A 13096-nucleotide genomic window follows, 5' to 3' on the forward strand; every position below is an offset into this window, starting at 1 on the left:
AAGCACAGCCTGACTGCAGCTTTGTAACCACGTATGTTACTGCATGACCAGTGGGGCAGCTGGGCTGACACAGGGGCTGCTGAGATGGTGGGGGCAGCAGGACCTGATGAGAACAACTCCCCAAACCTGCCTTTTATAGGATGGCTGCAGCATCCTCTTCCTGGAGCTACTCTTCTCCCATCCTCACCTCTCCAAGGGACAGTTCCTGCTTTATGGCTCCCAGCCACTAAAAGATTTTGGTTTCTAAATAGTAGGGATGGGATGGTTGGTCCCTGCTGACTGACATTAATGGACACAGAGGGAGATTCAAGGTGTGGAAAACACTGGATTGATTTGCTGAGGCAGATATAGCCAGTCAAAAGAACAGATGCTCTCCCTTCCTATGATTTCTATCATATGAATTACTTTTATTTAAAAATAGAGACATTTGCTATCACAGGGCTACAGAATTACAGGTAAACTGGTCTGATTCCTTTTCTTCAGTCCTTACATCAAAGAACTAGCTCACTTATCTGGACAAAATTTCTATTGCATTGCAAATTTCACCTAGATAAGAGATATACTTTCTTATAAAACAAACATATTTTGCCCAAACCAAACTCTTCCTGTCTTTCAAGTCTGTAGTTCAAAGATCTGCAGTTTCTGGCTATGAGGATGAATTTTTCTTCACTGTTTTAAATATGTCTATTGTATGATTTAAAAGAAAATAATATAAAATCCTAACTGGTCAGCTTTCTAATTAACTTTAAACCTACCCCAGGATTCCAATACCGCAGCAGAGAACCTGGAAAGCCCCCATTAAGCTGGTAAGCTTTTCTTAAGACACCCAGGGCCTTTGCAGCAACTTAAATCCCATTTAAGTTGACTTCTGTGCTTCTGAGCTGGCAGCTGCATTTGCAGAGGGCCTAGAGCCTTAGACTGCGGATCCCAGATAACAAGTCCATGTCAGAAACCTGGGAAGCATGAGAGGCCCTGGAGCTTCCAGGCTCCCTGCTGACAAGCTGGAAGTTGAGATGCTGGAAACACTAGTAAATATGCTCTTGAGACACCCAACTCTTTCATCAGCTGGCTGCCCAGGAAGCACGGGAGAGCCAACTTTGCCATGCCCAGTCCCATGGCAATGTTATCTCCAAATATGCAAAGTCTGGCAAGGTGTCTTCAGGCCAAACAGGTTAATAACATGTAACAAGAGTTTCAAAGCTGTCCTGAAGGAAGAAGTTAGCTCCAAATGAGATGCTCACATGAAATGTTTCCAGCATTGCACCCTCAAAAATCTTCCATCAGCTTCTTTTCACAACCCCTTACCTATGACATAGGCTCTGGCAGCAATTAAAAAAGAGCATTTCTGACCAACATACTCAATGTTGTTTTTCACTTCATCTCATTATGCACAGCCCATTTGCTCAAGGATCATTTGACAAGAAACTGAACGGACTTTCAGACCCTCAAGATACCTTTTTTCCTGACAGCTAAAATATTAATAGGTAGCTATGATTACATTTATTGACCTCTCACAGCACATCCTATCAGTTACATTAAAGGCAGCATGCAGTAGATAACAGGACATGATAAGGCAAGTCCTGACACAAGGCATGTATTTGCATGAACAGGGACTGAGAATTAACAATCTATGCATGATATCCATGTTACTAATGTTTCAGTACAGTGTGTAAGAATACCCACCTTGTCCAGGAGCCAGCCAGACATTACCGATACTTTTCTGCTGACCTTCAGAGACTGTCACTCATTTCATTGACAATTCAAAATAAATTTAGCAAGGCACTGAAAGACTTCAGCTAAACTCATGTGAACCTTGACATGACAATTATAGCAGCTTATGCCTTTCAGAAAGCTTGCAAGCTGCTTATCATATTTCCTTTACACTATTCATCTAAGAGGCTCTAATGGTTTAGTTTGGCCAAAGGCACTGGGGTTCTTTTACTGAGCTGCTCCAAGGACAAGCCTTGATACTATTAACAACGCTTATTCTCGTTAGCAATAAATTTCAGTCTGCCCTAAGAGAAAACATGCAAGGCTCTCTGCAGGCTAAAGGGAAAAAAAAGAAGTAGTTACCCTTGGCCTCTGGACACTCTTGGCTTCCATGTCTTGTTTCTTCACTAGCGTTTTTAAGGAGCATTTCCGTTACTTCTCTGCTCTCAGCTCCTTGTGATCCCATCTGTTTGTAATCATCTATAAATGTATCAGGGAGCTGGAGAATCTCTTCTTTCAGATGAACAGAAGGTATATGGCGATCTTCAGGCTCTAAACGAGTGTCAGAGCTCTTATCAATTTTTCCTTCCTTCTGCTGGCAATCAGACTCCTTAGCAGATTGGTCTTCTTTCAATTCCTCTGGCTTGTCTTCAGGGTCCAGATTTAGGCTTGATGCTTCAGTTACAGCATCATCGTTATCATCGTCCTCATCATCTTCCTGACAGCCACTAGAAGCTGCACTGCCCTTTGCTGTTTTGAAGTTTGTTTCTAAAGCTTTATGGGCAAATTTGTCTTCACTCCTGGTTAAGTGGCCGTGATCATTTTTCAGTTCTAACACAGCTGACATACAGGGACACATTTCTGAAGCAGCTTTATTTTTCTGATCAAGTGGGACTATTTCTTCAAGCTCTGTTATATCAGGCTCCATAATTAAATCATCTTCTCCCACTTCATCTACTGTCACTAATTCCTCCATGTTAGCAGGATACCAGGTCTCACCTTCTATTTCACTTCCACTCTCCCAGTCTCGGTCCTGTCACAAAGATGTAAAACATTTGAGAGATTGGTGATCATAGATCATCACTGTTAAAAAGTGGGCCTTGAAACCAGGAAGAACCTTGATATAGCCATGCCTAATTCCTCTTGCGTTTTAGCTTCAAAGAGTGATATGCCTTGGTGTTGTGATTTTAGACCTTATGCACAAGGACAAGAAATCTCTATTGAATTTTACATAAACTTCCCTTTGTGAAGATTCTGTAACTGCCTTGGGGATTACAGTGTCTCCAGTCCCCTGCTTATTGCTTTTCTGTAAGCAGTAGAGCAAGGCACAATGTGTTACACTTCGTTATGCAACGGGTGCTACTATGTGATGCCCAAGGAAATGAACGTCTCCCCTTCCTCTACCTCCATCTCAGTGCAATGAAAGTATACAGAACCCCATTCGAGCCGCTGTGGCTTTCCCTTTGCTGGACTAGGTCCTTTAAATTCATATGGTGACTGAGAAAACATGGCTTCCTTCTGCAGTCATTTCCTTCCACCAGCAAGATCCCTCTGCCAGGGACTGTGCTGGTAGCCACTGGCCTAAACCTTAGGAAAAAGCAGGTTTACAGTTATACTCCAAGGTACATATTCTGAAATACCTCATACATGCAGTTACAGACTTATAGGACTCAGGCACTAATACTGGACTTTAGAAGTCTTAGAATTAAAAGGTATATCTTACTTTTAAGACACACTTGAAGCTTAGATTTCAACTCCCAGACTCCTGGCGTACACATAATCTATTAATAATCTGTATTCTCCTCCTGTTTGGCCATTCCCACACTTCCCCTCCTAGAATCCTAAAACAGCATGAAAACTCTGTGAGTTGGCACTGCTCTTGCCAGGAGATCAGTTTTCTGCAGCAACAGATATCAGTATCTTCCATATCTGACCATCAACCCATGACCCTACAGATATGAAGCTGGAGGAATTCCAGGGACATTGCTCTCCCCGACTGCAACGCAGCAGTAGGGTTGCTGTAAAGGCATATTTAATTAAAACCAGAAACAATCAGGACACTACTATCTATAGTTCATAAGGCCAATGTTCTAAAAAGTATCCATCATACTCCCCTCTTTCTCCACTAACTGACCGCATCTCCTATTTTTGGGCACGGTTTGCGAAGTTACCCAGTTCACTTGGGCATATATTCCTTACAGCTGCCACTGCCAAGCGCTATGTATGTGAAGCAATGTACATGGGCAAAGAGTAACTAAAAAAAGTTCTGGAGGCTTCAGGAAAAGCTGTCCCTTAAAGCAGAGGTCAAAATAAGACAAGTTAATTTAGACAACCTCCTTCTCCAACCCCTTTACGTGTTTTTTCATGAGGGGTTAATATTTCATTTGGCAGAGCATGCTACCAAACCTAGGGTTTCAATCATTTTCTCAAAGAAGCCACACCAGCAATGTGTCACCAACCTTCTCCTTCCTTGTGTTTTCCAGAATCTCTCCGGATTCTTTTCCGTGCTTATTATCTGAAGGTGAGCTCTTCTCTGGAACTTGCTGCTCTTTTTCAAGCTAAAATAAATACATATACATGTATAGCAACACACAGTGGTGCTCTAGTATGTTTCTATTCTGGGTGTAGACAAGCAAAGTCACTCACAAGGTCACATTCTTTATTTCTAAAGTTTATGCAAGTCAACTAGGCTGTGGGAAAAGACCTAACAAAAATTCCATTAGCAGAGCTGCACAAATAAGAATTAAGAAAAAGAATTTTTAAAAAAATTAGCGGTGTAATTTATATCACCTAATTGGCTAAAAGACAGGTGGGGGAGAACATCAATTCATTAAAATTTCCAGCCTCCACTCCTCTGTTCTCTACCCACATTTGTCATGTTGGCTCAGATGTGGTAAGGAGAGCAGCAGTGTTAAAACTCTGCAGAAGACCTCGAGTGTTTTGTTTATTGACATAGGATCAGTTGAAAATGGAATTGCTTGCACAGTTCATACTTTGGAAGAACAAAACCACAGTACTACCTGGTATTTAGTAGAAGAGGGACAAAGGAAAACTGAGTTTAAGACATACAAAACTATTTCTTCCTTTTAAGATAAATTATTAGCAATAGTCCCTGGCGAGGTATGTCTTTAGCAAAGCCACTGTAAAATAACTTGGAAAACATGCAGAGGAGTGTGATTTAGGATGCTGTCTGACATTTCTCTCTGACATCTCCTCCCAAGGAACCACACATCACAGTGAAATACCAGCCAAAGGAGAAAGATGATAAAAGGTGGTACAAACACACATATCTATGGCATGAGGTAGTGCTGCTGCTGGTTACAGACTAGCGAGATACAAATCTAGGAGATTCCACCAACTTGGCCCCACATGAGAAAAATGAATGCAAGGTCAACTGGAAACAACCAACAGTGGCCCTGGCAGCACAAAGGCACAAGCAAGAGATGGAGCCCTGGTCAGCCAAGCAGCTCTGCAGCCTCGCATGCCAACAGCCCCAGGGGTGGATAGAAGCAGCATATCCCTGGGGGACACCAGGGGAGGCAAGGTGGCCAAGAGCCAGTAACCAGAGCCCTGAGAGGTGGGGATATGAGTATGGGCTGTACTGGGACTGAGCAAATGAGGCATCTTGATGTGTTCCCCCTCCTACTTTTTCCCAGTGGAGAATCAAACCCACAAACATTGCCACTTTATGACTGGAAGTATCTCTCCTGAGATCCCATAATTTTATAGGTGAGCTGATTCAGTGGTTCTTGCCATGGGAAGAGATTCCTGCCAGTACACTGAAGGGAGTGGTGTGAATTATCCCTGCCACAGCTGAGGGTAGGGACACATGATTAAAGAAACAATTGCTCTGTTGAGTTATCCAGAAAGAAATGTTCCTCATTAAAAGTTCATTCCCCATTTTAATAGTATAGCAACCACTTCCCTGTATAAATACTATGCACTTCTGTAAAGTATCACTTAATTCCCAGATAAGTCAGTCCTCCTCACTGGCAGTGGAAGGTGGTGATGGATGCAGAAAGAGCAGTTATGGGGCATTCTGCACAGAGTTAGCAAGAGTACAGTTGCTCCTTCACACACAACCTGCATGCAAATAGCAGACTGTCACCTGGTTTTGTTTTCAGCTGTCTGTCCCCACCCCTCCACTTGTTACCCAAAGGTTCTGTGCTAGACACAGAATTAGAATGTCCATGTACCCAACACCACAACAGTGTAATAGATCTGCATGGTCTGGGCAAAAACACAGACACGACGACTTCCCAAGACCTCTTCTATGAATACATTCCCTGATTTTATCATCTAAAAACATTTCATGTTGCCAGCATCACACCCACGACGAATGCTCTAAGATATTTCAGAAAATATATTAGTTCAGCATTTACACCTCTTACATACACTTTTATTTACCTCGTCCTCAGGAGGTTTGGTTTCCTTCACATCACTGCCTTCAGCAGTAGCATCTTCTTGGTCTTTTTCAGCTTTCTTCACTTTATTCTTATCACTTTGTTTTTGCCTGGAGCCTTCAGATACTTTGCCGTGCTTCTGTTCAGCTGCCTCCTCCCTGGCAGTGTCCTCGCTGTAAGAATGCCTGCGTTCCCTTAACTTTGCCTCTTCCTTTCTCTTAGATCTCCCAGGTAAATCCTGCAGCTGCCTCTGAAACTTGTCAGATTTTGACTTAGAGGATTTTCGGTAATAGTCATCTTCCCTGTTCTTGTAGCCAGATAAAGGGTGAAGAGACCCAGGGGAACCAGTCCTTAAGTATTTTTCTCGGTGTCCTCTGCCTCCTTCAAGCCTTTCATCCAAATCAAACTTGTCCAGTTGTCGGGAATAATGTTTCCTCTCGTGTACCCACGTGTCAGTCCTGTCCCTCTTCTCATCCCCATTCTCTCGCCATTCTCTGCTATCTCTTTCCTCTTCCCGTCGAGAATAGGGGGACTGATCCCAAGCCTCTCTCCCGTTTCCCCAGTCGGTCCTGCTGGTCCCCAGCGGGCTGTGGGGTGAACTGCCGGAAGTGAAGCTGGGCGTGTGGGATCGAGGTGACAGTGAGCGGCTTATGGGGCTGCGGGAGCGGGGCCTGTCCGTGCCATACCTGCTGCAGGGGGAAAAGGCAGCTGTAACTGGCTGACCCACTGTTGTCTACCAATTCTTGTTCACTGGAAGCTCATGGGGACTGCCCTGGGGACTGTGAACCTGAGACCCCAGGCCTTTCACAGACATGCACTGCACAGCTGCAAACAGTGAACAGGAGAAAAGGCAGTGTCATAGCCACAGAGCTTAACTAAATCCCCACAGAACTGTCAAGAATATATTCATTCATTCTTAAAAGCGTCTCATAGGGGTTTAGCATTAAAAGCTTATAATATGTTAATACCTTTACAATGACCCTAATGTATGTAGCCTTAATACTCACTCAGCTAGGGCATCTCTGACACAAAAGTGACAAAGGCCATCTGTTTAAAGGAGATGTTTTAGGACTGTGATTCTTCTCCAATTTTGCTGAAAGTTCCAGAAGTCAGACAGATCAGATATGTACCCAAATACATTTTATTCTGAACTGCCTCCTTCCCACTTGGTCTCAAAGCACCCCCAGCCCTTACGCTTTTGACTCAACAGGGAGGAGAGTGGAACAGCTTCATTTTTGTGCTCTTCACATGCCAGACATATTTTCTGAGACATAATCAGTAGGAAAGAGTTATTTTCATAACATGCACAGTTTCAATCGGATCTCATTATACAGTATATATTATACTGTACCTACTTTTGAACTATATAAAAATATATACTATTTTATAAGTGAAATCTGAATTAGGAAAGCCAGTGAAATAAGAGAGGGAAGCATACAGATAATACTTCTTCTATCTGTAAGTTTAGAGACTTCTAATTCCAAACTATGGAGAAATTTTACCTGTCCACTTCACGCAGCAGGTCCCTCTCTCTTTGTGAGTGGATGTCCTGGATTATAGCAGCCACATTCTTACCTGGTTTCTAATAAAAACAAAGACACTGTTTTTAGCATGCTGCTCTACTCTCCAAGCTGACACAGGTGATTTGTCCTTCAAGAAACAGTATCCATGCTTCATTCAATTACACCATAACTAGAAATATTTAGTTTCAGTGTTGTGGTTACACTCTTCTCTGCAGTTGGCTTCTCAATATCATGATCGAAGCAGTAAAATGATACAAAGGAAAATTTGCTCCATTACATTGTAGCACTCTCTCATCATCCTTGGCTGCTCTAACAGGCTTTGAAAACTAGCTTGTCCTTCCTTGTTGCACAATCACTGCAGAGCATTTTCTAGGTACTGGATCTAAGAGGAAACAAACCAGAAAATTTTCTATATACAGAATTAAATATGTATAGCAGCCTATCTCTGATCCTCTAGGTATGAACTGCCTTCTCTTGATCTCAGAGTTACTCATTCTGGAGTATAGCTCTGAAGGACTATGTTTAGACAAGGAGAGGAGCTTCAGACAAGCTAAGTGCAAGATGTGTACTGGAGTGTTGATTACTCTACGTAGGTTGTACTACATAGGCTGGAGCACTCTCAATTCCTCAAACACTTGGAGCACACAGAGATGAGCAACATAAGCATGCAGGAACTCAGCAGTTTGTAACAGTATATAGCTCATGCATATTTCCCTCTTTGTACTTTTACTTCTTTGCTTTCTTTCTTGTGCAGAACAAAATAATTCCATGACCTGAAAAACTGTCACTGGAAAAGCAGAAAAATCTTCCTGGAATCTAGGCAAACTATCACACTCTCCTGGGTAACTCCTGCCTCTCTGTCAAGATGCACAATCTCCACCACCTAACATCTGAACCCCTCACTGTGCCACATTAGGAAAGCTGCCCTGATTTATGAACCTTTGTCAACTCCTTTAAGTCTCCTTAAACTATTATACACATACAGGAGAGAAAGAGGCTTTTTCAAAGATCAAACCAAACCATCCAAGTTCCTTTCTTTTTTTCCTCAAGGCTCATAGAAGGACCCTTAACAGTAAATTGGAACATTACAGAGTTGTTCTATAAAATAACTTTGTGCTGTGTTAGGTAATACAATATGGAGCTTTTAAGCTCTGCATTGCCAGTTCTGGTCCGAGTCACCATGAAATAAAATTACTCTCTCAGCATTACATGGCAGTATATAAGCCTCTATAAATATGGTCACAAGAGCAGTGATCTTTGGACATCACTCAAGTGTCCACAATAGAAGTGTCACACACTCTACAGAAAGTCTAAAGAATATTGCTCTGGTTTGACTCTATGTTAAAGGAAAAAAAAAAAATCTTGCTTTATAATATAGATCATTCACAAGAAATAAAAAGAAATCAGTGTGCTTTTTAGTCCTGTTACTGCTGCTTGGTGTCAAGATCGTGCTATGGCTCAAGCATGGAAGCAGTGAAAAAAGCATTGTTCTTGGCTTAATGCCTAACTAAAAGGATAGAACCATCATATTTTTACTGACATATTGTATCTTACACATGGCTGTGTTTTAGACCTTTGTTAGACCAAGCAATGTAGGGAGCCTTCTCACAAGGAAGCTCAGAAGGGATTTTTGAAATAATGGTATGAGAGGATCAGAGAAAATGGGGTCTCTTCCAAGAGTTACAATTTAGAATAAGAGCAAGCAGATGACTGTAAAAGATCGATAACATACATTCATTAATTTATCTTTCTTAATTTCTTTTTCTATAATATTAAAGCATTAATTAGAAATGAGTAATCACCAAGAATTTTTTAAAATGTATTCTCCAGATGTGCCATGGAAACTCACATAATTTGATCAGGAATGACCATCTTACCTTCAGCTGCAATTCCTTGTATCTTTTAGACATCCTAATAAGTAACTTGTCATCATTTATCATAGCAGGTTTTTCTTTGTAGTACTGTACCATGGCTTGGGCTGCTTCACTGTAAGCCATTTCCAGAAAGGCCTAGCACAATGGAGAGAACTTTACAATCTATTACATAACTAAAAATACAAAGTGTAAGAGAGAAAAGGCAGCACAATAAATTTTCTCTGGATTCTTCTCATGCAAAATGTCTTGATACTACAAAACTGGGTAGCTTTCCAGGCCTGAGGCTGAAATGGTAACACTCAATCCATTTCTCAGTCTTTTTTAAACTGCAAATAATGATTTCAAACCAGTTATTAAAGCCAATATGTGACCTTAGAAGCTGGTTTAGTTTAAATGACTGGTATCTAACCTTTCTTGCCTGGCAGTGTTCAAGGCCAGGCTGGATGGTGCTCTGAGCAACCTGTTCTAGTGGAAGGTGTCCCTGCCCATGGCAGGGGGTTAGAACTAGATGGTCTTTAAGGTCCCTTCCAACCCAACCCATTCTATGATTCTGTGATTTTTAAACATTACAATCTCAAACATTGTCCACTGGCATGGATTCTACATCCATCCATTTTGTCTGCTGCAGGAAAGTGAGAGAAGATATTCTACTCTTACCAGCTTACACCACTGGTATACTTAAGCTACTTAGGATAGACTTAAGCTAAGACTAAGAGAAGTCTGAAAGTAACAAACGGCTTAGAGAAGGCAGCCAAGTAATTCACTTTAAAAAATTAGCAAAAGTACAGTTTTACAACACTTTTTCATTGAGATTTCTGGGATTTTTAAACAAGAACTCTAAGGCAGTAGTCATGTTTATGTCCTCATCCAATCAGTGACCACCTTTTTTTTTTTTAACTTTGAGAGTGGGCTTCATATATTTAAGTTTCTATTACTAAATAAGAGGTTTTCCCCAAAGACTCTGTCTTCATGTCTCTATGTCTTCATATCTTTATGTCTTTATGCCAATAGATGTCAACACTGGTAACCCCAAATGTACAGTACCTGATTAGTAGATTTCATGAGGATATAGTTGGTGACCTTTCCAAATGGGAGGCCCAGGTTAATGACATCATTCTCTGTGCAGCTTCCCTCGGGGAGATTGCAAATGTGAACAACTCGACCCAGTGTAGATTTCCTCTGGGGAAACTGGGAAAAAAAGCTCAACTCAAACCAATGTTTTTATCTTAGATACTCTATCCACTAGATAACATCTTACATTTCTGCAAAAAAATGAAATGCTCTGTGTACCTGTTATTAAAAAAAATATTCTTTAAAAACTTGCATTTTAACATCCTGGTTTAGAAGTGCAAATGGGAAGGGAAATGTTTAGCTGCAGTTCAGGTTGCAATTGAGTCTCCATCCCGGGACTTTGCAAAGTCCAGAGAGGATTTCTAAAAGGGAGACTGTCCTTCAGACAGGAGCAATGATATTCCTGCAGAAACTAACTGTTCACTGCAGTCCCTGCTGAATTTATGGATATTAGGAATCAGTTTGGGTGACTACATGGGTGTTCAGGATAGCAGGGACTGAATTTAAATCCTTCTTCGTGGAACAGACTGGGCTAGGGGTAAAAGTGATCCCACTTAACTTGTGAGAGGACACACAGCTGTACCTGGGGGTAGAAAACCTGCTACTTTCCCCTCTCACTGCAACAACACACAGGAAGAGGCTTTTACCCCCCAGGGCCACAGTGAGCACTGGACATGCAAAGAGGCAGAGCTCCCGAACTGGGCTGGCACAGGCACAGAGCACTGGAGTGGTGATCGCTTCCCAAGGGTGGAAGTCTATTTTGGAGTGCTGAGGCAGTTCCGAAAGAGCCGCCCATCTCTCTGACATGGAAAGCAGGCTCTACACTCCCTGTGCAAAAGGCAGCAGGGTACAGCCAGAGAGAAAGTTAATTTACCACAGCTAATGACAAGCAAAACATCACTCACGCAGGATTAAATCTTTCCAGACTACCTCCATGTTTATGACCTCTGCAATAGGATTTTACTGAAGAAGTAACTCTACCTTCAGTTAAAATTGTGCCATTCAAGGGAAGATGGGGATCAAGTTCACCAGAGCCATCACAAATGTTTGGCTTGTCAGCAAGTTCACAAGTTAGAGAGCTAATGTTATCTTATTTACACCTCCATCCTGTTGCCTTCCCTCCAGACTTCATCACTTAACCATTTGTGTATTTTTGCTGCATTAGGACCCTGCACTACACAGTGATCTGCTACTTAGCTTGCATCTCACAGAGCCCACCCAGGTGCATAAGGTAAGTCAAAGAAGTGCAAAAGTCCAGAAGTAAGATATTTTTTTTAGCAGAAAAATGACAAAGACCTGATCCTGAAAAAAAGATGAAGCAACTCAACTCCACTTGAACAGAAAAGCTAGTGATGTCTGCATGCATCTGGCAAGGCAGCATGTAGCACAGAACAGAAGAACACAACTACAGCTAGAGGAAAAGGAAACATCAAATGCAGTCCCAGTGTAAGAACACCCCAGGTCATCAGTCACCTTCTGCTTGTTTTGTTTGATCTGTTAAATGATGGTATGTAAGAATCTATGGGACTAGAAAGGCTCAGCTCTTCCCTGCCTTGGCTCCAGAGCCCATGTTCCCACCCACAGCCCTCAGTACATTAAATCAAACAACTGTAAGACACTGCCACTTCCCCACAATTGGCAATGGCTTAAATTAAAGTGCTATGCCATAAACCTGCTGCAGTTCTTGATTAAGAAGTGGTCACATACTCATGCCAGAAATCAACAGGCTGTACCAAGCAATAATCTTGTCAGCTGATTGCAGTTAAACTGGATCCATTCATTAAATAGAGCTGTAAATCATGGCCAGAAAAGGAATATACACCTTCTGTATCTACAATCAGGAAGTTAGAGGAGCTGTTGCATGCCAGGTGTTGAATGTAATTTTCAGTAAGCCTCAAAGTTAACTTTCTTTGCAACCAATGTCTACCACGGGTTACCAAGGCAGCTGCATGGCTATTACAAAAAAACAAATTAAAAAAATATATATATGCACAGCAGCAAAATGCACCTCATATTATTTGCAATATTATTTCATCCATCCAATTTGGCGATTTTTTAATTACAGCTTTTAAAAAAAAAATTGTTGTTGTTGTTGTTTTTTGCTTTTCAAAGTCTCTATCCCGTTCTTGAGCATCACATGAATTTTTTCTAAAGATAGTAAGAAACTGCCAATCTCATCCCTCCAGTGCTAATGACTCTCCATGCCTGAGTGAAGACTGGTAGCCCTTGCCTTTTAAAGAGGGATAGAGTTATTTGCAGATGGACAGCACAGAGCAAGCTCTTCCAGAAATCTGAACACTTTGTTTATGATTACATGGAGGGTCAAGTGTAGTCTCCTACTGCTCAGTTAAATGGCAGCAGCTTAGCTGAAAGTGAATACTACCGTGCAAAGGTGTAATAAATTACAAGCCACCTGGGTTGCAGAGTGAATGACAGCTGGCAAACTCAGTCTTAACACCTCTAATATAGCTCCCTGTTCATCCAATGAGCTTCTGAAGAAAAAAGGGATTTACAG

At 41.7% G+C, this 13096-nt stretch overlaps 1 protein-coding gene across 4 annotated transcripts in view; it reads right to left on the bottom strand.

Moving 5' to 3' along the window:
• The window catches only part of RBM20 (RNA binding motif protein 20), an 80322-nt gene that overhangs the window by 9256 nt on the left and 57970 nt on the right, over nucleotides 1-13096 (bottom strand). For 2 of the 4 annotated variants that reach the window (XM_048311764.1, XM_048311762.1), the window contains exons 6-11: nucleotides 10555-10698; nucleotides 9514-9645; nucleotides 7616-7695; nucleotides 6118-6802; nucleotides 4170-4268; nucleotides 2074-2743 (exon numbers count right to left, since the gene is read on the bottom strand). In XM_048311764.1, the coding sequence (XP_048167721.1) occupies nucleotides 2074-2743; nucleotides 4170-4268; nucleotides 6118-6802; nucleotides 7616-7695; nucleotides 9514-9645; nucleotides 10555-10698 (1810 nt within the window). The remainder of the gene's footprint in view (nucleotides 1-2073; nucleotides 2744-4169; nucleotides 4269-6117; nucleotides 6803-7615; nucleotides 7696-9513; nucleotides 9646-10554; nucleotides 10699-13096) is intronic. The other 2 variants (XM_048311763.1, XM_048311765.1) reach the window with 2 other exon arrangements.

Source organism: Corvus hawaiiensis, chromosome 8, assembly GCF_020740725.1.
Source record: "Corvus hawaiiensis isolate bCorHaw1 chromosome 8, bCorHaw1.pri.cur, whole genome shotgun sequence".
Classification (NCBI taxonomy): domain Eukaryota; kingdom Metazoa; phylum Chordata; class Aves; order Passeriformes; family Corvidae; genus Corvus; species Corvus hawaiiensis.